Source organism: Morus notabilis, unplaced genomic scaffold (genome assembly GCF_000414095.1).
Source record: "Morus notabilis unplaced genomic scaffold, ASM41409v2 Scaffold679, whole genome shotgun sequence".
Classification (NCBI taxonomy): Eukaryota; Viridiplantae; Streptophyta; class Magnoliopsida; order Rosales; family Moraceae; genus Morus; species Morus notabilis.
In genome coordinates this window covers 349,642-375,139 of record NW_010365777.1, presented here as the reverse complement: position 1 = coordinate 375,139, position 25,498 = coordinate 349,642, and the positions used below count along the sequence as shown (strand labels likewise).

The 25,498-nt window shown below is 32.1% G+C and overlaps 2 protein-coding genes and 1 pseudogene across 4 annotated transcripts; all 3 read right to left on the bottom strand.

Moving 5' to 3' along the window:
* Positions 1-1,825: 1,825 nt before the first annotated feature.
* Positions 1,826-5,457, bottom strand: LOC21396205 (ruvB-like 2). The gene is made up of 2 exons (XM_010108621.2): positions 4,593-5,457; positions 1,826-2,964 (listed from the first exon to the last, which is right to left on the bottom strand). The coding sequence occupies exons 1-2, from the start codon at positions 5,339-5,341 to the stop codon at positions 2,322-2,324; spliced, it is 1,392 nt and encodes a 463-aa protein (XP_010106923.1). The 5' UTR covers positions 5,342-5,457; the 3' UTR covers positions 1,826-2,321.
* A 2,283-nt stretch (positions 5,458-7,740) lies between these two features.
* LOC21396204 lies at positions 7,741-10,425 on the bottom strand. 3 transcript variants are annotated; one of them, XM_010108620.2, is made up of 5 exons: positions 10,306-10,425; positions 10,159-10,222; positions 9,814-10,065; positions 8,543-8,788; positions 7,741-7,883 (listed from the first exon to the last, which is right to left on the bottom strand). In XM_010108620.2, exons 1-4 carry the CDS (start codon positions 10,381-10,383, stop codon positions 8,580-8,582), a joined length of 603 nt encoding a protein of 200 aa, XP_010106922.1. In that variant the 5' UTR covers positions 10,384-10,425; the 3' UTR covers positions 7,741-7,883; positions 8,543-8,579. The 3 variants fall into 3 exon arrangements, with proteins under 3 accessions (XP_010106922.1, XP_024028349.1, XP_024028350.1); XM_024172581.1 differs by having other exon boundaries at positions 8,543-8,776; XM_024172582.1 differs by having other exon boundaries at positions 9,856-10,065.
* An 822-nt stretch (positions 10,426-11,247) lies between these two features.
* Positions 11,248-20,855, bottom strand: LOC21396203 (annotated as a pseudogene).
* Between the last annotated feature and the right edge of the window lie 4,643 nt (positions 20,856-25,498).

The following is a 25,498-nucleotide window of genomic DNA, read 5'->3' as shown; positions in this document are numbered from 1 at the left end:
AAAAGTAAACATTTTAACTAATAATAATTAAATACTAATTTTTTCATATACTATACTTAATGTGAAATTTATCACAATATACATATAAAAAATTTAACACAATAAATAACATTATATTAAAAATTATTTTTTACACTCAAAAATTTATAATTGACACATTAACGTTACATTAGAGATACTTAGAGCCCGTTCACTTTATTGATTCGAGTTTGTAATTCGAGTTGAGATGTGATTTTGTGTGAGAACTTTTTACTGTAGCAAAAAAGTTAGATGTGACTGTTTCTGAGAGCTTTTTACTGTAACAAAACTCGAATTCTAAATTCGAATCGGCGAAATGAACGGGGCCTAAATCTCTTGACGCTCCTTCGGTCCAGTGCTTTTTTATGGAGACAGGAATGTAAAATGACGAGGTTGGACAATATAATGACAAGGTTTAGGTTCTTCCAGCAGAATATAGATGTGTTTTTTCTATTTCTTTTTAATTTTTGAGAAAATTATTTGACATGCCTCATTTTATATGTTTTTGGATTTCTTTCATGATATATATATATATATATTTTTTTTTTTTTTGTGTTGAGATTTATATCGGTAACCATGGATTCCTCAGATGGTCTAGTTATAGCCCGGAAAGAATAAGGTATAGGTAACCATGGATCATCAAAAACCTTTACCTGTGTACCATCCCCAATCCGCCACTTTATTCCTAATTGAAGAAGCTCCCTACCCCAAATAATGCTCCTCCAAAGATAAGGTGTTGTGACCCACTTGCGCCGATAAAAACTCCGTATTAAGAAAATATTTATATCCTGTTTACTTTGTCAATTCGAATTTAGAATTTAAATTTTGCTACAGTAAAAAATTCTCAAAAATACTCACATTTAACTTTTTTGCTACAGTCAAAAACTCTCATATAAAATCACATCTCAACTCGAATTATAAACTCAAATCAGCGAAGTGAACGGGCCCTTAGCTTTCAAAACTTGACGCATTAACAATTGAGGAGTAGTAATAAGCCGCCCCTTACAAAATTAGTAATGAAAATTTAAAAGGCCCCACACAATACAGGGAATGAGAAAAGGCAATACCAATCCTTATACCCCCTTTAGTATTGATTCCTTGTTAAAAGGAAATTAATGCTAAATTTACTTATCTACCTTTAATAAATTACTATACAATCAATGATTATTTAATTATGTAAAAGGACATTTTAGTGATTACATTCATAAATTGCTATTCCTAATTTTAGTAAATATAAGAAAATATATGAGGCTGTTTCCCACTATACCATCTAATAGTCAAGTAAACACATTTCCAATCCCATTACATTTTTTATTACATTCCTTTACGGTTTAATAAACGCGCCTTTAGTTTTGACAAGTTGCCCAATCAATTTGTAAAATTGTTGCAATATGTCCATTTTTGACGATAATTGTGTTAAATTATAAAAAAAAAAAAAACACGTTCACAAAAAATTCTAACATCTCAATTCAAATGCAACACAAATCTTTTAATTACTCAACTTTTAATCCCCTAAATTTAATTAAAAATTTGAACAAATTTAATAAAATGAGACACATTACAACAATATTTCGAGTTTGTAAGATTTGAGTGTTAAAATTGAAAGTTTTAGAGGCAATTTGCTAAACGACGACAATTTTGGAGAACAATTATGCTAAGAAAACCTTATAATAAAAGAAGTGTAACAAGTAATAACTAAAATTTAAAATTTAAATTGTACGGTTTAGACTAGAAAGCGCTTTGAAAGCCTATTAAATGAAGATACACAGGCGTCAACAACTGAATCCTGCTTTCTTTAGATTGGCATCTAGACCCTTCCATCGACAGACAAATAATTTGACCCTATAAAGCGCAAAACTAACGAATTTAGTAGCACAACCCCAGTTGCAGAGCGTTACAAATGTTGCTCTCACTATAAAGCAAAGAGGTATATTTTTGGACCGAAATCAGCTACAATATCACTTCCTCATCAAACACAAAAGGGCAGTTAAGTCATTTTGTAAACACACAAAGAGCAATACTCACTCCAAAGTGAAAAAGTGATTGCGATTACCTTAGAAGAAACAAGGGAGCCCAATAGAACTTCATACTGGATCTTCCAAAGGAACAATTTACTGCAGCTTAACTTTGCAAAAAGACTGCAAGTCTTCCCTAAAACACAGAAAACTACAAAGCGATGTAACTCAAACTCATAAATTAAAAAAAAAAAAAAAAAAAGTACAATACACCGAATATACCCTCTGATGGCACATTAAGAAAGGATACAAGAATGGCCACAAGCGACATTAAGTCAAAAGGAACTCTCAAGACTGCATGGCAGTGGCATCATCTTCATTGCCATCTTCGCTGAACATGTACTGACTCTGATACTCCATCAAATATTGCGTTGATCTCTTCACATCCAAAAAGAGATGGTAAACTCGGTTAATGTCCTCCATTTCCACAACCTTCCCCTTTCGCCTCTGACATGCTAATGCGCCGGCTGTAATTAGATTGATGGCATATCTCAAGGATGTGTCTACTCCAATCTTGGTCAACAAACTTTTTGCCTCTTCGGACATCTCCACTTCCTCCTCTTGGCACCTTATGTCCAGAATCTGGCGAATTTCGTCCTCCGTATAAGGTTGAGTGGAGATGATGAGCAGGCGATCAAGGAGATCTATCGGGATGCCGTGTGGGGATTTGTAAGTTGTGCCTCGGATTGTAGTGATTCCTCTGTTGGTGGCAACAACTAAGATAGGAGCCATCTCATTCTCCAATGCGCGGTTCAAATATGAAAAGCATTCAATGTCAAGCATATGCACCTCGTCAATAAACAGGACGCCCGGCACAATCTCTGCTTTTCCTTCCTCCCTCCACTCAGCTACCTTCGTGTCTATCTGTTCCCTCACTTCTGCACGGATTTCACCAGTGTCGCCAGTAAAGAGGGCAAGAAATCCCTGGGTTCTGAAATTAAGAGATGATAATAGTGAGAGAACAAAGGCAATGAGAAGTCTAGATATAAAATACATGGGAAGAAAGGAGCCCTAACAGAAGCTAGGTTTATACAAATTATTATAGAAGGATACGGAGAATTCGTAGAAATGTACGAGTAATTATATAGAGGAAAAAATTCTTCTTTTTTCCCCATCTATTTCAGCACAGAAGCTTCAACTAGCAGATTTCACTTCGAAAAACGTATTTTGCTTCACTCCATCATGTTAAAAGCATTGAACCGCATGTATAGGCAGCAAATTATATTTGATCTTGGACACATTTGTGGAATTGTATTTTCCCTGAAGTTGTTTCGTCTTATATTATATACAGGTATTAGAAATAATATCACAATTATTATGCAATTTGAAAGCACAGGATCTACAAAGGAACGAAATTCATCAATCTAACCAGTATTTGTAGAGTTATTAAGCGAATATAGTGCTGAAATGACGATCAACAGGGACAAAAATTACTCGGCTTAACAGTAGACAAATTAGTTAATGCGAAAAGTTTAAAAATCAGAAAAACCCACAGAATATATTATATGCTATTCTACAATGTCATTTATCCACAGAAATAAGGTAGCTAACCATGAACATATAAATAGAACATCCTACGTAGCAGCTCCCAAAGTAGGTTTACTTCAAAACTAATACCCTACAAGGTCTCAAGGTTTAAATGGTCCAAGACGTTTCACACACAAACTTAGCTTCAGCCATAAAGCCACTAGTATAAACTCAAATTTCAATCACTTAAAGCCACCATAAATCACACATACAACAACCAAAGAAACTATAAATGGAAAAAAAAAAGAAAAAAAAAAGAAAAAAAAAAGAGTACTGGGTTCTCGCATAAACAAAGATTTTCAGTGAAAAATAAGGGTACTAGAGATTGATAACCACTGTGCACATAAAGCTCAACATCCTAAGTAGCAGCTTCAAAGACAAACATCCTAACAGGCTCCGGAATTTAAACGTGTTGAAGCAGAAGACTCTACTAGAGCTAAAAAATATTTAGCCGTAATATCTGTAATTTGTTAGTAATCAGTTAGTAATCTATCATCGTAAATACCAAGGATTAAGGGGAGCTAGTTTACTAGACCACTGACATATTTCCGTATTAATGTACTATTAATCTAACATATGAATAGATGCTTAATGAACATAGAATTCATTCGAGCTTTCATTCTCCAGAAACGTCCTCTCAAATTCTCTCAAAACTGCCATTGAGTTCTTCAGATTTTCTCTTCCAATTTCTTACATTTTCTCAGATTCCAAACTTCAAGTAAATGGATTAAGATGTTTCACACAAAACATTAGCTTAAGGCACCTTATAAAGCCATATAAACTCAAATATCAATCAGTAGCCACTAGCCACTGAGATAATACTTTCCACCACAAAAATTATCAATGAGAAGTTAGTAATTCCAACATCCTAACTAGCAGCTCTCAATCTCAGATTCGCCACACAAACATTAATATCGTATGATTTCTCATTCAAAACCTTAACTTTAGCACTTCAGTAGCAAAAAGAGCAACAAAAATAATTCAGACGATCTGATTATAAAAATAAAATTAACTTAAAAACAAAGGAAATACCTGCTATTGATAACATCAATCTCATGAAGCGTGACGCAGTGGACGACCTCCTTACGCTTCTGCAACTCCCCGTCGGGGCACTGCACGAACTTCGTCTGCGGTCCCATGGCGTCGTAGTCCCTCGACCTCGAGAACGACCTCCCAAGCTTCGTGATCTTTCCAGAAACTTTATCGATCGCGATCACGTCTCCGCTCTGCACCTTCTCCTTCACCAAGGCCTCGATCATCTTCGCCCCCAAATCGTACACCGTCTCCATCTCCGTCGTCTTCAAGGTCAGCTTTCCGGTCTTCGACGCCGCTCCGGCCACCGCCGGACGGTCAATTTGGACCTCGACGACCTCGCCCTCAATAACCTCCGTCTCCTCCTTGATTCTCACTCCAATGGCCTTGCGAAACGCCTGCATTAGGGCTTCGGTCTTCGACATCTCAAGGGAGAAGAGCTCGCTGCCGGCGATCATGGCGAACGGGGTTTCCAAGCCGAGGGATTTCGCCATGCCCATGGCGATAGCGGTTTTGCCGGTACCGGGCTGGCCGGCGAGGAGGACGGCGCGGCCGGCGATCTTGCCTTCCTTGATCATCTGGAGGATAACGCCGGCGGCCTTGCGAGCCGCCGCCTGGCCGACCATGCCCTCGGAGACGGCGCGGGGTTCGAGGGCGGAGTCGAGGCCGAGGCCGCGGATGTGAGAGTGGGCGCCTATGCGCTCTATTTTAGTCAGGTCTCGGCTCTCCGAGAGTTTTAGCTCCGCCATGGCCGTCGTCAAAGTTGTGTAACTTGTGAGAGAGTTCTGGAGGGGGTTAGGGTTCAAGGGTTTTAGAGAGGGACGGGAATATGAGTGTTGAACAGTGAATACTCTTTTTTATTACTATTTATTTTTTTGTTTCCTCAGTTTACAGAAACTGAAGGCAAAAATCCCTAATTTCAGATTTCAAAAAAAGAAAAAATTCCCTAGTTTCAGGTTGTAGGTCAAATCAAATATGAAAATATTGGTGAAAACATCATGGAAATTTAAATTTGCTTCAAAGCATATTTTTGATATTTTATTTAAGATAGAATCAAATCTAACTATTATAAACTTCTCAAAAAAAAAAAAAATCTAACTATTGTAAAAGCATCAATACCTTCTCCTTGTGGCGTTGATCTTGAGTTATTTTAAATTTATTCTCTATTGATTGTTATTTCACATTTTCTACCTTTTTTCACATATATTTTCAAATCTGATTCGTTAAATGATTTTTATCTTCTCTAATTTCTCAATTAATATTTTTTTTACAAATATGTCCTTACTTAATTAGTTTTCTTACAATTCATTAAATCTCATATGTACACTCTAATTAATTTTCTATTTGATTTGTTTTAAAATACGTTTTATATTTTAAAAAACACTATTACTAAAATAATTGTGTTTAAATATGAACTTACCTAAATATCTTTTTCTTTTCCACCCGTACACCCTAATTTGTTTTCTATTTAAATTGTCCAAATCAAAATATTCCTTAGCATGTTTAATTTTATATTTATGAAAATATAACATCCAACTAAAACATATATTGTGATTGAAACAAACATTTTAATAGATTTATGTTTAAAATCTATTTTTTAAATGCACTTCATTTAAATTATACATCTATTCAATTGTTTTTAATTGTTTCTACCACTATGTGTTTGAAATCAAAATACAATTTAATAATAGACTGCTCAAGCAACACACACGACAACACAAGCAGAGCACGTCCTCAAAATTAATAAACATTAAAAGGATATATAAATAAACAAATTTTACAAGAAAAACCTTTTGTATATGAAATTGATTTTATTTACCTAATATCAACATGATTGGGATTCCATCCTAATTCAAGTAATATTGGTGCAAGTTATATATTATTTTGAGTATTGTTAAAAGATAGTTGTATACATGTTATGTATAGATTTGTAGATCTATTCACATTCTATTTCTTCAAAAAAAATATTTGCATTATATTTTGATGAATGGAAAACCGTGTGTTCTGGCTCTGTTCATTTCACTAATTCGAGTTTTGAATTTGAATTTTTCTACAGTAAAAAGCTCTTACAAATAATCACATCTAACTTTTTTATTACAGTAAAAAGCTCTCACATAAAATCACATCTCAACTTGAATTAAAAACTCGAATCAGTGAACTAAACGGACCCTCAATTATTTGCTTGAGATGGTGATTGTGTGCTTGAATGGTTTAAAAGCAAGGTAAATACGTTTTGAATTATCAACCATATAGGGCAAACATGGGTTTTTTTTTTTTTTTTTTTTTTTTTTTTTTTTTTTTTTTTTTTGAAGGTGACAAACATGGTATCTTAACTAACATTGGGAGAGTATTTGTATAGATTTTCTGTAGTAATAACACAATAACACGTTGAATGTTTTTTTTTTTTTTTTTGTTGTCTCGTTTTTAGGGTTTTTCTTTGTCTTTAAAGTTAATAACAAACATGTATAATGTTTTTAGTGTTACAAAATAAGTACTTTATTGCCGTGGATGTTCACCTTCTCAACAGCTTTTATAAATTCTATTATCTCTACTATTAGTGATTGGTATTTCATAATCTTCATAACCTCTCAATTAACATTCCATAAAAAGGCATTGAATTGGTGTGGCCTTTCTCTTTTCTCACTTTAGGATTCTTTGTCTATATATATAACTATTGAAACTTTATATTTGTATAACAAGAGTTGATATATGTTGTTTCTTTTTTCTATCTCGTTAGTTGTCCCGTCATTATTTGTTTATCATGTTATCTCAATTTAACAATCTGATTACATAAATATGGACTAAATACCGAAAATACTTAAAATAAATTATGAGGTGTAAAAAATTTAATTAAAAAAGCAACTAACGGGATAAGAAAATAGGACGAAAGATCTTTACTGTTCACAATTTAGCTATTTTGCATTTGTTTTATAACATTTAACAAAAAAAAAAAAAAAAAAGAGATAAAAAGATTCGCTGTCGTTTTTCTTTTGTTTTGTTTTTGTTTTTTTGTTTTTGTTTTTGTTTTGTTTTAAGGTGCAAACCATAAGATAAATCACAACATGAATCAACCAAAAGATATATACTAGAATTATCAATAGATTAGTAGCGAAACAAAACCACCTTCTATGTTAGTTTTAATGGTAAATGCCAATAAATAGTTTAGGAATAAATTCCATACAATAGTTGCTTATTTCAGAGTTGGTGTCAAAGTAGTTCTTGAGAGATTTATCTTTTGAACATTGCAAAGCACTCCTTGGGCCGGTATTTGGGAACTGTATGTCCACCACCCTACAATAACACAAAAAATTCAATATATGTACACACTTATAAACAATTACAAACACATACATACATACATATATATATATTGCATATATATCCATATATGTGTATTTTATCTTAATTTTTTAATTTTTATAAATTCCCACTCTGCGAAGGTTCTTGTGAAACAATATTATGTCTTTGATTATTAAAACCAATTTTTAACGTAGGGAAAAAGAAATTCTTGCCTTGACGTGGCACGTATCTGCATATAGACAAAAATCCAATGATAATTATGTAACACATATAAACAGATGCAAAATATTATTCTCTCTCCCTTTCTCTTCTTTTGGGGTTATTTACCTTTTATGCCAAGTATTTTAGATTCATTCAAAAAAATATATATCTTTAATTTTTAATCTTATTAATGTACAACTTCAAATTACATTGAATATACAAATTCACGTCTTTTATCAAATTAAGAGTAAATTTTGACCTAAAAAATGCACAACATACTTTAAAAAGTTAAAAAAAAAGTTGTAAAAAAAAAATCTAAATGCAGAACCTACATGAGTTATTCTATAGACAAAAATAATTAAGACGAAACTCAAATATCAATCAGTGGCCACTATGATGAAACTTACAACCAACAAAATTATCAATGAAAATTTAGCATAGCGAATCACCTTTTTGAGACCATTGCAGTTCATAGAACCATTCTAATTAGGCGTGTCCATGTTTACAATCTTTTGCACCATCCTTTTCATCAATGGATTTCACGCTTTGATCTTGGTCGAAGTTTTCTTCTCTTGGCGCTAACGAATTTTTCCTTGCCAGCTTCTTCACTAACCTCCGTATCTTTACTTTGCTCTGATTTTTAGCACAAGTAGGTGGCTCTCCGGAGCTTAACACAGGTTCATCTGATAGAATTTCTGAAAAAGTTATAAAGAAAAGTCTTATTTTCTAAAGAAGGAGAATTGAGTGATAGGATATGAAATGGGTCAGTTTGACATTATGCTGTTGAAAATTTTTATTATTGTTATGTTGTTAGTAATAAGTTATTGTGATCAGAAGCATATAAGGGTTTAGTAAATATTGTTACAAAACTATTTTGAATAACATACTGTGTATAAAATTACTGTAGAGATGTATAATGATAAAAGTAGACATACTTTAGCACATATTTATAGTTAGTTTTATTTCTATTTTATAGTCAATATTTAAAATAAAAAAATATGATCTTAATTTATTAATTAAAATATTTCTTAAAAATAAATTATTTTTATTGATTGGGAAAAATTATTCATCTACTAAATTTCTTATTATTTGTTAATATTTAAATATTTTGATAATTACTAAAAATATTTGAATAAATTTTGCATAGTATACTTGTTAAAGATTTTCAATTGTAAATAACTATTTTAAAAATATATGTTTTTTTTTAATTTAATATGAAAAAAGTAAAGTAGGTATATTGAGAATTAAGTTTAATTATTAAGGTAATTTTTGTAAATTTGGATAATGGCAATAAAAGCTGCTATGTAAAAGTAATTCTTGACATACTTTTTACATTATGTTATTTGACAGTAGTTTTTAGAAGTTGCTGGATAAAAGCAAGATTTACCAAATACTTAACATGTTGTAGTTTCTTTAAAAAAGCGAAAAGTAACCTCTAAAAGTATTACCAAATGAGCCCTAATCGGAATCAAGTATTGAGAAAAATATTTACCAATTCATTGGAAAAAAATGTTTTAATATATTTTTTTTCCCTCAACATAATCATTCTACCATGTGCGATAGGGTATGAGAAAACACCTAGAAAATAAGACACAACTTTGAACCGTCAATCACAGGGCAATCATGTATTATAAGAAAAATATTGATCAATTTATCGAAAAATCTTAATTTTTTTTTTCTAAGCATAAACACAGTTGAGAAACTGTTCAAATCCAATTACCGGGATGGTCAATTATAGAAGGAGGTTTCTCAGCGGCATTACGTCGAACAGTTGGAGATCCATTTTCAAGTGCAAGATTACCATCGTCATCTGCAGGAGCTGGTAAAAGTGGCCCAATAATCTTCCCACGACGAGAAGCGTCCGTCTTGAGCTTCTTCCTCCGAAGTCTCTTCCGCTGAGCCCTCGTAAGCTTCCGAGACTCGCTTTCACCGTCGTCGCCCGAGGTTGAAGAACTGCTCTCCTCAAAACTATCTGCATTCATTCCTCGTAAAAAAAACGTTGAAATATTAATGACTCAAAATGACTAGAAATAAAAAAAAAGGGGAAATTTTCTGTAGTTTAGACCTGAAACGAGATCCGAATCAAAATCTTGATCGAAATTGTTCACCGCCAAGTCCGCGGCTCTTGCCTGTACGAGTTCATTCGTATGAAATCAAAATTCCGCAGAATTATACGCATCACAGAATGAGAGGGAGAGAGAGAGAGAGGTACTTGTGGAGGAGGCGGAGGATATAGCATGTTGATGACGGCCTCATTGAACTTGCGTCTCTTCTCTTGCCGCCGGGACATTAGTATTAATGGTTTTGATTCTTTAATGGCCGGAGGATTATATATTATTGTCTTAGCCCTAGTGTCGGTTTAAATTTCATGGAAAAAGAGTTTTCAAGCTTTGGATTGTTGTTCCACGTGACACATGATTTTTTTTTTTTTTTTTTCACCCTTCCTTTCCTTGGTTAGTTACTGGACAGATTCTCCAACTTAAGTGGACTACATATCTACGCAAGGGCATTTTACACATTTACCTTTAAAATTATTTGATTTTGATAATTTGTCTCTTGAGCTTTTAATTTTAATAAATGGTATGCTTTATTAGTAAACTTATTGCAATATGCCTAATTTTAATAAAGATTATGTTAAATTAGTGTCGAAAAAGCACGTTTGATGAAAAATTCTAACATCTCAGTTTAAATGTAACACAAATATTTTAATTTCACAGCTTTTATTCCCTTTAATCTAATAAAAAATTGAGAAAATTTATTAAAATAAGATACATTTCAACAAGTTTACAAGTTTGAGTTGATTGTCAAATTATAAGTTTTAGAGGAAATTTGCTAAACCACGATAAATTCGAGAACAATTATGCTACCTTTAAATAATTATCTTGAAATTATTTTCCTGCACATACCACCTTATATGCATAATTACGGTTCAATACCAATCTTAGATTTTTTTGTTTGCTTATGAAAGTTTTATGATCTACCCTTTGAAGTAATTAGGACAATTGAATCATATAAAATAAACTATTAAAAAATTCCTTATTGATGATAATGTTAATAAAGCACAAAATTTATTTGCTTGAGGCATCAATCCTAACATTAAATATTCCTGATACAATACGATTCAATATAAAAGTTGTGCTCATTATTGAATTAGTCAAAGTGGCTGTTGAGAGATCCATCTTTTGAACATAGCAAAACATTCCTTAGGCCGGTACTCTGGGGCTGTATGTCCAGCACCCTACAAAATCCGCACAAAACTTATTTTAATAAAATACATCATGTACATGTGTAAGTGTATATAGGGCCCGTTAACTTCGCTGATTCGAGTTTGTAATTCGAGTTGAGATGTGATTTTGTGTGAGAGCTTTTTACTGTAGCAAAAAAGTTAAATGTGACTGTTTCTGAGAGCTTTTTACTGTAACAAAACTCGAATTCTAAACTCGAATCGACGAAATGAACGGGGCCATAATCTTTCATTTTTTAATTAATTCTTATTTCTTATATATATATATATATAAAAAGATTATATCCTAGCTTATTGAACCAATATTTATTGTAGGAGAAAAAGAATTCTTTCCTTAATAGTGGCGAAATCAATGCCTTTTGAATATTCAGTCACGTATCTGCATACAAACAAACAAGGGAAATAGTATAAAATAGGTATATAGGCCAATTTTTAGTTATAAAAATTAATATGCCATAATTTGTTAAGTTATGGTTCATAACCAGATAAGTTATGGACAAACTTTTCAAGTTATGGTTCATAGCCAGACAAGTTATAGACAATTATGGATAATAACTTGTCAAGTTATGGTACATAACTAGACAAGTTATGGACGAAAACAGTAATTTGGCCTATTTATTAATTTATGTAAACTATTAACCTATTAATTTTAATTTATCTCAAGTCTTAGCCTATTTTTCTCTTTCTCCCGACAAACAAACATCACGATTGTCAATTATGTGGTACATGAATAGATGCAGAATATAACTCTAAGGTGGAGTAAAAGAAGTCAACTGTTAGCTTACCCTGCAATTTGGTCATCAACCATCCATGGCCTCCACTGACTAACAATGGGAATATTAAGAGACTTGATCCACGCTTGGGTTCCAATGTAAGGGATCGCCATGTCATGATCTCCGCTGCAGAAATAAAATCAATCATATTTCTCTTAAGATCTCAGAATAAAATATATCCAACTAGGGTGATTTTTATCTCCACTTGTCGAATGTTAAGACCAAGTATCTATTTCATTGCTTTATTATTATTATTACTATTTTTACAATTTTCAATTATGAATCTTGAACTTTTCCTTTTCAACTTACCATCTAAATTTGACATTTGACTCTAAGTTTGACAATTCCGATTATGTGCGTCAACTAATTGATGACAATTAGATCCCAAATACTGAAATTAAAGCAATTTCAGTTTCAACTTACAAATCAACCAAAAGTTTTAGTTGCATTCTTGCAATAATCATGGAGCATTTGCGTCCTTGAATCGATGTCCATTAGTTATTGGAGTACAATTACTACATATTATCAAATATAGAGTCTCAATTAACATAATTGAAAGTTCCTAGCCCATATTATCAAAAATCGATAAGTTCATGGTGTACCAATGCAAACAAAAAACTCTTATTTATTTATTTTTTTTAATGAAAAGTTTAGTCAAACCTGTATATAAGAGCCCGATAGCCTCGTGAGTTAAGACGTTGATGATAGCTAACAACACTTTGCAGTTGAATCTTGTAAGGTAAGTTATTAGGACATCTTATCCACGTCTTTATTGTTCCCTGGTTCATCATTTTCATGAAATTACAGCTAAACTCATGATAATACTTCTATCAATCACTTCTCTTTGTCAATACTTAAAACAATTTCTCTTACTTTCCGAATATGCAGCGCCCTTTGAACGGCTTTTGTCATTTGCCCACAAGTGGGCCAACAGGTTCACATATCTCTTCAGAAAGAGTTGATCAATGATTAGTTACCAAAACATTTCTAGAAATTTTCTTAATGGAAAAATAGGATTAATTATTTTAGAGTTGAAGATCTGGTTTACCCGACACCCGAACTCAGGAAAAGTAGGTTGTGGTCCCCCAAAACTAAGGTGGCATTTAGTTTATGGATTCAAACCATGTGATTAGAATTATTTTTGATTTACGTGTATTTTTTATGAGAGAAAATACTGTAGCGAACCATGAACCATGATTCGAATCATAGAACGAATCTAGATACCAAACGGACTCTAAAGCTTGGTTGAAACCTTTTTGGGTCAGATGGCTGCTCCAGGAGGGATTTCCATTTGAAAAATTCCATCTTCCCATTTGCTAAAAATAATGATCCACACTTAGGCTCCAAGATTTTCAGTGCACTGCCGAACAAGGCAAAAACATCTAAGTGAGCCACAAATTAAAAAAAAAAAAAAAATCAACTAGATCATGAGAGGAAGATGTTCCTACGAGTGAGATAGCATTAAGATCAATGGCACAAGGTGTAGTATTGGTGTCGTCTTCTTTGTACTGTCCTTTGCAGTTCTTCTTCACTGACTGAGATATCAATCAAGCAACTATTTTAAAATTTGGTGAATTTCAAAATTCTACCCTGAACATATGCACATGTAAATTACACTTCACTGTAAATTTTAAAAGAATAATGCTAGAGATACCAACGCAATCTCAACTTTAATGTACCAACTGATATAGTATGAGAGTTATCTTTTTTTATCGTAGATGCAACTATTATCATTAATTGATATGGTAATGATTTAAATACCCACCAATATAAAATTGACATATAAGAGTATTAACAACTTACATACTACACCAGTTGGCATATAAGAGTTGTGAATTGAGTTGGTGTCTCTGGCATTTTTCATTTTAAAATATATATATTTTTCTTCTTCTCTCCATACTTTCTTAAAGTATTAAGTTTAAGGTTTTCGTGCAATTCCATCAAGATTTTAAATCCTCTAATCAATGGAGTATCTCAATAATGCCCCTGAACTTCAAATTTTATCGCTCTCACTCTTCGATATATAATTTTTGTATATATATGATATATAATTTTTGTCAATCTGTGACCAACTTTTGGACAATGAGTGAGATTGAAGTTTCTTCTCATATAACAAATACCTCTGACTTCTTGAAGCGTATTTGAGCAAAAATTTGATAATTTTTTTTGACCGAAATGTTTGTTAAGCTCTATTCTTGTAAAAGGTCCCATTATCTACCTATTAAAAAAATTACGTAAAAATATTTACCAAATTTGTGCTCAAATATGCCTTGTGGGAAAAGAATTCAGCCATCCACTTAAAAAACATAACTCGTCTCCATGTCTGCCTAAGATTTGGAGCAATAGAGATTAGAAGGATCAAGGAGGTGAGAATGATACACTTTGAAGTTTAAGGGCATAAGAAACCACAGTTTGGGAGGAATTGGACGGTAACGAAAAGCATGCTTTCCGAAAGTTTAAGGAGAGAGAATAACTCATTCTTAAGTTCGGCAGGTAAATTGTAACAAGTGCACAAGTTTAAAAGGAAAATTTAAAATTTGTCACTATAAGCTTTTTTGAAAAAAAAAAAAAAAAAAAAAACCATCTGTAATTTGTTGGTTATGGATTCAAATACAAACAAAATAAGCATTCTAACCTCATAGAGTTCGTCCGATATAATTGCCATACGACGAGCAAATTGAACCCTCGAATTCCAATTGATATCTCGATCCGCGTTTGGATTCCCGACCAGATAACCCTGCAAAGGAAGGTTTTTTCTACTCTAAATAACAAAAAATTCCTATCACAGTAATTGAGGGCTTGTTCTTTTAGTGAAAAATTCAGAAAAAAACAACTCGAGTTACAACTTTATATTCGAGTTCATGTTCTTTTAAGTCTAAACTCGAGTTTAAGTTTTCCCTTCAACTCGAGTTTAGAAACTCGAACTCAAATTAATGAACAGTATTTTTTCTATTATTAAAAATGTTATAACTTTTTCGTTTTAATTTTGATTGAGATGATTTTTTTTCTATGCGTTGACAACGAAAAGACGAATAAAACTCGACCCATATACTCTATTAAAATTTTTCATCAGCATTGAGTTTTTATTAAAATACTATCTAAATACAAATTCAAGTTTTGACTCACTCAAACACAAACTTAAAGAGATTCTTATCTCAAACCATAACTCAAATGTACACAACCAAATACAAACTCAAGTTACAAGTTCAACTCAAGTTATAACTCAAATTCAACTCAATAATTATATTCAAATTAAACTCTAAAAGAACAAGCCTGATATTTGTAAATAGAAACTTACTTGAAAATTAAATTCTGGTGTGTGGCTGGCTTTGACACCTGGGCATCAGACACCAAGCTATGTTATATTTTGCTTTTCCTACTTATAGACCCTAAGTTAAAGATAATGTGTTAATTTTGGCGTCCTTACTCTTTGCTATTTCTTCGGCAACTATAGGGACTATAAAGCCACCATAAGAGTCACCACCTACGTAGAGTGGATTTGAGATGAACTTGGGGTGAGCAAGTAACCACTGCCAAACCAAACAAAAAAATAAGTGAAAAAAAAGGCCCTAAGTTTGAGTGTCATGAGCAAGTAAATAAAATGCTTTTAATTAAGCTAGCATAGAAAAACAATAGTTTAGTTCTTGAATTTCTTAACATCTGCAACACCTAGCAACTACAAGTCCTTATCTTTGTATTTTAATCGATGAAAATTCAGATGCTTTTGTTCACCTTTTTTATAAAATTAAAACTTTGATTGGCAATCACAAGATCACCAGTTTGGGACCCTTCCCAGCTCTTTGAGTATGAAAATCCACTGCCAGCGGGTGCATCTATAAATATTATACTGGCAACCTAAAAAAAAAAAAAAAAAAATCTCATTTTCAGTTTTCCAACAAAAAAAACAGAATCAGAAAATAATACGGGCAAAAGAGGAATTAGATTATTGCAACAAAAAATCAAAAAAGTAAATAATAAATTACGCATACCTTTGTCCAGGAGTTAGGATTCAGTTCTAATGTTGGTAAGCTGCCATTGTACTCAACGTAGTTAAACCGAAAAGGACCTACACAACCCAAGTTCATAGTAAGCATATTGTTCACAAACGTTTCTTAGCTGTTGTTATTATTATTAATATTAAATACAAAAAAATAAAAAAAACACCAAACAGGGCTGTTTGATGTTCAAGGCCACAATTGGACTAAGAGACACCATTACTCGTCTGCTCTCCCAACCCCTTTTAATAAGTTGTTTTCTCACAAAACATATCCTTTAATAAATAACGTTTAAGCGAAAGATAACAGTTAGAATTTGACACTGCAGATCACGAGTTATGTGTCTTGAGTGTTTTGACACTGCAGGTGCAGGTCTAGTTATTCTGTTGACCCAACAAGCAAGATGTTTATCTGTACAATGCAAAGGATTATGAACCTATTTCGGTTTCGTTCAAATAGTAACCGTTGTAATTTTAGGAAGACTTAAATTTGGGATTTTGTGTGACCAAAATTCAATTTAATGAGAAGATCGCCATCAGATCACAACCTTGATCAAGTGGAGAGATTACCTCTCTCATATCAAGGTAGTTCATTAACTAAGGAGGTCACCTTATGAGTTTTGTTTTAGAGACAACGGATTAAAATTTGAGTGTTCATTGGAATTTTGTGTTCTCATTTTGCGCTTTAGAGAGAGAAAAAGTAGAGTTTTTCTTAGGCTTCATTTATAACTCTCAAACTTTGTAGTCTGCAGACTTTGTGAGAATACGGAGTAAGTTTAAGGAGGAGCCGAAGATGGATCATGGCGCCCAGAGTAAGTCAGGAGGACAGACGGTGAACATCGCGCTTGGAGTAGGTCAGGAGGACCAAAGGCAAGTAGAAGACTCGGAGTAAGGCAAGAAGTCTGAAGACGAGTATAGAGAAGTCACCGTGAGTTAGAAGTTGGTGTAGATTCATGACGTTTCTTGTAGTTATAATCTTTATAACTACATTTAGTGATAGTAGAATCCAATTATATTTAGTATGATTAGTACCCATGGTTTTTTCAAGAAAGGGTTTTTGGTCACACTAAAGAATCACATAGTTGTGTCTCTTATTAGTATTCTACAATTTACTTTGCGCAACAATTTTGGTTTTTGTTTAAACATGGTCGATTTAATCGTTCTGTGCGCACATAACTTATTAGTGTGTCTGACGGGTATTCCAAAAACGAAAGTGAAAAAAAATCTCCATACACCTTATTAAATCTATAATATAAATAATGAATTCACCCGTCACGAAAATTCATCAGGAGTTGAATTGAAACTACTTAGCTAGCTAGTTAAGTAAATTCAGAAGCTTGGGGAAGTGGCCAAGAGGTGAGAAGAGAATATTCTCACAGCCAAGCAAAAAAATACATATTTTTTTATTTTTTTTGGGGAAAAAAAAAAGAATGACTTGCACCCATCTCATGGGCATAAAAAAATTCAATCCATGGCATTAAGATGACGATGTTACCCAAAAATTAACTTTTTCATTAGGTTAATGAGAATTCCATAATGAAAAATAGTGATTATAATCTGAACAAAAACACCCATAAAAAAAAAAAAAAACCAACCACGATAAACAATCAACAATATAAAATGACTTCAAATTTAATTATAAACGTAATGAAAACAAAATATATCGCAAACTAACGTTTTCATTGTGTTAATGATGATGATTTTATGAAAAATGAATGACTAGAACGTTGTGAGAAATCAGGAAAAAAAAAATCAAAATAAAAACCATCTTAAGATAAAAGCAATCAAGAGAATTACAAAACCATCTTAAAAGAAACACAAACAAAATCAACATGCTGAAAAATTTATAAAATGTAAAATCACACCGAGCAAAATGTAGGAAAGACTCTAAGCAACACTATAACACAAAAAAAAGACAATTTTTAAAAATACACATTGAAATGGAGCTCCATTTTATTTTTATCCCTTAACATTAGCCCATATATTTTTACCTTTTAAACTATAATTAGTTAAGTGGTAAATTTTTTTTAAAATAGATATTTTTAATAAGTCATGTATTTAAGGAGATATAATATGTAATTTTCTCTATAAAAAGCCACAAAAGCATATGACACAGGTAAAAAAATCATAATACAAACTCCGGATTAAAAAAAAATTTCATAATACAAACGGCAAATATATAAACAAAATTGTAATGGATAGCAATGGAACGAGTAAAAAGCAAAATAGCATCCACGTACGTGAACGTCAAATAACCAAACAAAAATGATTTGCCTCAACATTATGCCCAAAAACCAGAAACTATAAATACCCGCAAGCGAAACCAAAGAAGAAGCAACGGGAATCGAAGGTACTAAGTACCGTTCATTTCCGAGTTTTACTACAGTAAAAATCACTCAAAAATAGTCACATCTAAATTTTTTGTTACAGTAAAAAACTCTTACATAAAGTCACATCTTTACTCGAATTAAAAACTCGAATCAGTGAACTAAACGGGTCCTAAATCTTTAAAATTAAAATACTTGGTTAATATTGTGTATGATATTGTAAATTTAAAAAAAAATTACTATTAACTGTGCTGAAAGAAGAAGCAACTGTGACATAAAGCAATTGAGTGTTTAATAAATTGTAATATTAAAATTGCTGTTAGTTCCAAAAGCATGATCATGAAGTTTAGTAAATTATGGAGCTAAATCGTTGTATGTGTTTAAAATGATCAAAATTACATTATAAGAAAAGTTTGATATATATATATATATGTGGACATTATATTTTTTATTTTTTCTGAAAATATGGACATATTATATAATTAATATGGACATGTTTTATTTTATAATTATTATGTGAGAAGTTTTAGCGACAATTTAAATAGAAGTTTGAAGTTTGTGTGTTTTTAAAAAGAAAAGAACATATGAAAAAAAATGTAAAAAAAAAAAAAGAAGAAGAAGAAGAAACGTTGATGAATGTGGGGAGTATATTACCTTTTTCTTTCAAAATAATTAGCCCCGTTTTTTTCACTGATTCGAGTTTAAAATTTGAGTTTTGCTACAGTAAAAAGCTCTCAGAAACAGTCATATCTAACTTTTTTGTTAGAGTAAAAAGCTCGCACACAACATCACATCTCAACTCAAATTAAAAACTCGAATTAGCGAACCGAACGGGCCCTAAACTTTGGGAATTATGAAATAAAATGGATGGTCTTTTGTGTATTTAAAAATGTTCATTAAAGAGAGAGATTGATTTCCACATAAGCCAAAATTTGAAATTGCATTTCTTTAAATTCTGATTTCTACATTGTGTGCAGCTGAATTTCTTCCATATGCAGTTTTTTACTTTTTTACCAACACAAAAGAAACCAAAACTTATTTAAACAGTGCTTTTGGCTGGTCTAAAATCATTACCAAATGGGACCAAAGTCCAATTATTATCGCTTAATTTTCTCTCATCTTTCCTCGGAACTCCAAAAATTGATTGTTCGCTTTTGGTGGGAAGGTATTGCTGACATTAGAAAAGCAAGATTACAAGTTTGATTCATTATAATCGTGTGATTAGAATTATTTTTAATTTACGTATATTTTTTTATGAGAAAAAATATTATAGTAAATCATAAATTATGATTCAAATCATAATTTAAATACACAAAAAAATTAATCAACAATAAAAAACTCTTATCATGACTGGAATTTCAAAAGTCAAATCTTTCTCTTCGTCCCACTTCGACGTTCAGAAAGCAATAAGAATCTATATTCTAATGCCTCCTTTATCTAAGAGAGCTTCCTTTAGCTCAAATTTTAATTGCAAATTTGCTCTTTTTCTTCTCTTTTTTTTATGGAGTCTTTTTACAAAAAAAAAAAAAAAAAGTGTCTGAAGAGCATATCAGGGTGTGATAATAAGACTCCAAACATGTGTTTTTGAGGTGGATTTGAGAAGACTTTTTTGAGGTAGATTTCGGTAAATCAAGACACTAAGGGTACGTTTGGTTCATGGATTAAAATTATTTTCGATTTACGTGTATTTTTTATGAGAGAAAACAGTGTAGCGAACTATAAATCATGATTCAAATCATAGTTTGAACCTTTCAACCAAACATCCCCTAATAATGCTATATATTAGTCGAATATTCAATTGAAGCACAAGTGCACAACATACAAACCAGAAAACAATAAAACCATCTTTTAAAAAAAAAATTTAAAAGAATAAAACATTAAAAAAAAACCAAAAGAGAGAGAGAGAGAGTGAGAATTGAAAACCACCTATCTCAAAAGCAAGCCCAGAGAGGCCAGAACAGCCAGGCCCACCAACGAACCAAAGCATAAGGGAATCATCCCTTGGATTTCCTTCAGATTCAACAAAGTAATAAAAAAATTGAACATCTTCCTTCTCATCCACAGCTATGTATCTGCAAAGAGTAAAAGTTAAACTAGTTTCTTCTGCTGTTTTAAAATTTATAGCATGGTATGTGGCTGTATATTATGTACAAGTTATAATTCTCTTAGCAATATATATAAACATATATTTATATATGTAAATATTATCAGATTGAATATAAATATAATTATATTTATATATCTATATGTGTGTGTGTGTATATATATATATAAATCATCTAGACTCTCACCCAGTTTCAAGATTAAAAGGAAGGGATCCAGGAAATCCTGGCAGGGATTTCACTACTGATGAAGGAACCACAGAATCTGAGAAAAGCATCAAACAAATTATCAGAGGAATACAAATACACTTTAAAACTTTGGCCAAATGCCTCGATGCCATGTTTTCTTCAAAAAGTGCCGTGTTTGTTTGGAATACTAAAGCAAATTCTAAGTGCATAATTGTTGTAAAATTTATAAGCTTTTAGATACAACTTTTCCCAGCAAATTATCACTATCACTTTCTCTATTGGCGAATTCAATTTTATCTTTAAGTTACATAAAAAGAAATCATATATAGAAACTTCTAACAATATTCTTTTCATTTTAATGTATCAAGATTATAATAAACACCAACATATTTCCTTTTAGGAATAAACATTATACGTATAAAATCAAATGGTAATATATAAATATATATCTCGTCCACACAAGATTCATAACCAAGTTTCCAAATTTTTTTAAATGAAGGAAATGTCATGAAAAAGGAAATTAAAACCTTCAATAGATGTTAAAAGTATAAAATACCTTTTTTAATTTTCCACAGGTGTTAACTAATTATCTTGTTGCCACTTTCCTTTCAACTTTTCAGTGGTAAATATATAAGTTGTTGCAATGCACATGTATACAAGGCGTAGTATACCCTTGGTAGAGATGTAAATCGTGTCGCATCGTGCTCCTCAGCTTATGATCGGTTAGGCTTATCCGTGCTTTATGTCGTGCTTGGTCTAACCTATCAAAATATTGTGCCGTGCTTGTGTCAACCCAAAATTTAAAATCATAGGCCCGGCCCAGCCTATGGGCCCAAGGCTATATGTGCTCGTGTTGTATTTGTGCTTGTGCTTTTATCATGCTTGGCACAATAGATCTTTAGACCGCCATTAAACCATTGAGTCACCTAAAATTATTTTTCTATCAATTTCAAATAAAAATATAACTTCATATGCTATTACTAAGCAAAAAAAAAAAAAAAGCAAAAAACTTAGATCCCATCATAATTACTAATTTATAAAAAAAAAAACTGTCATTTTATTTAAATTATTGAGAAGAGGAGACAATTAATATAAAAAGATTACAAATTAATACTACATGTCAAGCTCTTCACACAAAATTTTATTGAAAATAAAAATTACATATTTTAATTAATTTAGATAAAAGAAGTTGTCGTCCAAATTTATAAAATCTTTAATGATTAACGAATTATAATAACTTTGTTTATTGTTGTCATTGTTAAAATAATGAAAATTAATGCAATCATGATTTGATTTTTTAAGGTCAAATGAATTAATTTTAATTTGTTTATGCAGATATATAATTTTTTAAATTATTTACATATATGTAAATAGTAATAATAACGTAAAATTATTTAAAAAAAGAAAAAAATTATATTGGTCGTGGCAACCCATTGTGCTTGATGGGTCATGCCGTGCTCGTGCTTGTCGTCGTGTCATGTCCTGCTGGACCTATGTACTTAAAACTATGAGCCCACTACAGCCCACTACCTTGTATCGTGCCTAGCATGGTCCATAAAAATCTCGTGCCATGTCGTGCCCAACCTAAAATTTTTTTGCCTTGCCACCGTGCTCGATGAATGGCCGGGCACAATTGACATCTCTAACCCTTTTCCTAATGGAATAGCAAGCGTCGTTTTTCAAAAAAAAAAGTGATTAAATAGAAATATTTTAGAAATAAAAATAATCATTAAAAGTAAATTGATTAGATAAAGAAAGTAGGTAGAATAATTATGGTGGTTCTGTTCAATAACTAATGCTATACATATTAGGAAAGAGAAACACAAGTATAAAAAAAATAACATAAATAGAGTGTCTAAATGTCATTTTTTCATTAACCTATATAAGTAAAATGATGTGATACATTCGGTCTATTAAATAATTCCTCTTGAAGAAGAACACTTAAAAATGTTGAGAAAACTATTAATAACAATTTCCGGAATAAAAACTATAAATGATTAAATTATTTTTATAAATTTCTCCCAAACTATGTAGTCTGTTTTAAAATGTTCCCTAATTTTCTAAAACCGTTCAAAACACTATATATATATATATATATATATATATATATAGATCAAATTGCTCCTTCCATCCACTTCTATGTATAAAACTAACAGACTTACTGAAATGGTACACTATTAAACATTAACTAAAGATATTAAATTCTAATTAAACCTATGATTTAAGTATTAAGAGAACAATAAAGAAGAAGTTGAATAATAGAAAAATACTTGGTTGAACTTGATCGATCTTCCCCACGAAGAAGAGACTCAAAGGGAAAGTTAAGGGAAGAAAAAAAGAAAAAAACTCAGAGAAAAGGCAAAGCTTCACCTATTTCCACTCAAAACCATATGAATCTCCCCCTTAATTAGTTAAGCACAAACAGGTAATATACATATAAGCACTTGTGAGATTTTATTTTCCTTATAAAAATAAATTATCAGTAGTTTTTTTATTTTTTAACTATATTTGTATTAGAATCTGTCTGTTCTGCATACTTTTTTAATATGATGTGATTTTAACTAAATTTAACAGTTAAAAATTAAGACTACCGATAAGACGGACTACCGGAGAAACTCCTCAAAATATAACATTTTGTCTAATCTTTAGATTCTAATGTTATTATTATTATTATTATTAAATTAATCCCTTTTATTTCTTTCTCAAGAGTCAAGAGTTTATATTGCTTCTTTATTATTTTTTTAATACTTAAATCAATTTTATCGGTTTAATTAGAAGTTAATACCTTTAGTTAATGTTTAATAGTGTGCCACGTCAGTGAGTCTGATAGTTTATATAGACGGATGTTGATGAAAGGGACAATTTGATCTATAATATATATATCAAAGAGTATTTTAAACGATTTTAAAAAATAAAATACACTAAAAAATGAGTTATATAATTCGGAGATACATTTATGAAAATAATTTTTATTTATATTCATCTGACAGTAAAAAGTTGGTGAAAAAAATAAAAAAATAAAAAATGAATTTGAGCATGTGAAAAGTGTTTTCAACACAAAGAAGTTATGTATTATTTTTGACGCAACACAAAGAAAAGTGTTTTCAATATTTTCTTTTCTCTAGATATGTATTATTTTTTTTTCAAATGGACGTTATGCACGACATTTGCAAGTTACAGAGCTTTTGTTACCTCCGTTTTTGGAGCTCATTTCGGGCCCGTTTAGTTCACTGATTCGAGTTTTTAATTTAAGTTGAGATGTAACTTTATGTGAGAGTTTTTTACTGTAGTAAAAAAATTAGATGTGAGGTGACTGTTTCTGAGAGCTTTTTATTGTAGCAAAACTCGAATTCTAAACTCGAATCGGTGAAGTGAACGGGGCTTTCGTTTATCATTTTCTATCTCTTTTTAAAAAAGAAGCCCACGTGGTCTTTTTATTTTTATTTATTTATTTATTTATTATTATTTTTCTTTTTGAGAATCGTGGGTGATGAAAGGGACTTCAAATGTTTTTTTTTTCTTAGGACGCGCCAACGTAGGACTCACATCAGGTGGGCTCTGTGTTTTCTCGAAAGGGAGGCTTCGCTACCAATTTCGGCATTTAAAACTTTTTTTTTCTTTTTAACCAGACCACACAGGTCCACAATGACAATTCAATTCAAGTTTTTCTCTTTCTTTTAAGCAACAAAAAAGAGCTTTTCTTTTTCGTTCATGTGAAAGTTTCAATAACGGTAGTTTGGGTTAGTGGTGGAGCTTCGGGCTGGCGGGCTGCCCAAAGCCCAAATTCTTTCGGGCTCAGGCGAGCAGGCCCATATGCTGGCCCGTCCAAGGTGGAAATTCGGACTCGGGCAACCTGGATTTTGAGACCACGCTGGAGCCCGCCGCTGTGTAGGTGTCGTCAACCGCTGTCCACCGGAGTTTTTTTTTGAATTTTTCCGGCCATGCCCGACTGCCCGACCCGCCCGAAGCCCGAGTTGCCCGAAAAAACTTTCAAAAATCCGACCGTTGTGCCCGACCCGAAAATAAGTCCGAAAACTTGAATTTTGCCCAAAAGCATGAGTTGCCTGAATGCCCGAAAACCCGTCAAACGGCTACTTTTTTGCCCGTTGCCGCCCGAATACACCCGAACCTGATCCGCCGAACCTAACTAGCCGTTGCACATTGATTTTTTTGAAAAAAAATTAATTTTTTAACCCAAAAATTTCCCCCCCCCCCCATCCTCCACACATTTTTCTCACTCAAACTCTCTCAATCCCTCTCAATTTCTCTCAATCTCTCTCAACTTCTCTCAATCTCTCTCGATCTCTCAAATCTCTTTCAAAATTTTTCCAAAAACTATCACATTATGCTAAAGCTCTCTCTCTCAAATCGCTATTATTTTTTTATAATGGATCCTTTTGGTTATAGTGGTATTCCTGTTAATGCCCAACACAACATGGAAGAAGGGCAATTTCCCACTAATGAATTTGTTACGCAGGAATCTACTAATCCGAGCTCTGATGGACATACTGGAGGTCGTGGTCGCAATGGTGGTGGGTGTGGAGAAGCGGTGAGTGCCAGTGCGACTGCGTCTGCAAGTGTTGCAACCTCTAGGAGGAAATGCAAGCGCACATCGACAGTTTGGGATCACTTCGACATAATTGATGAGATCGACAATGAAGGTAACAATAAACATATAGCTCAGTGTAAATATTGTTTATCTAAATTACAAGGTGACACTATTCACGGCACCACACACTTGAGAAGACACTCCGAAAAGTGTCTCCAAAAGCTTAG

Excerpts from the sequence above, each read along its gene's own strand:
- LOC21396205 (XM_010108621.2), bottom strand. The coding sequence starts at position 5,341 with ATGGCGGAGCTAAAACTCTCGGAGAGCCGAGACCTGACTAAAATAGAG. Across the intron at positions 2,965-4,592 it reads ATTGATGTTATCAATAGCAG|AACCCAGGGATTTCTTGCCC; the intron begins GTATTTCCTTTG and ends TCTTAATTTCAG.
- LOC21396204 (XM_010108620.2), bottom strand. The coding sequence starts at position 10,383 with ATGTCCCGGCGGCAAGAGAAGAGACGCAAGTTCAATGAGGCCGTCATC. Across the intron at positions 10,066-10,158 it reads TGATTCGGATCTCGTTTCAG|ATAGTTTTGAGGAGAGCAGT; the intron begins GTCTAAACTACA and ends GAATGAATGCAG. Across the intron at positions 8,789-9,813 it reads TTCTATAATTGACCATCCCG|AAATTCTATCAGATGAACCT; the intron begins GTAATTGGATTT and ends TAACTTTTTCAG.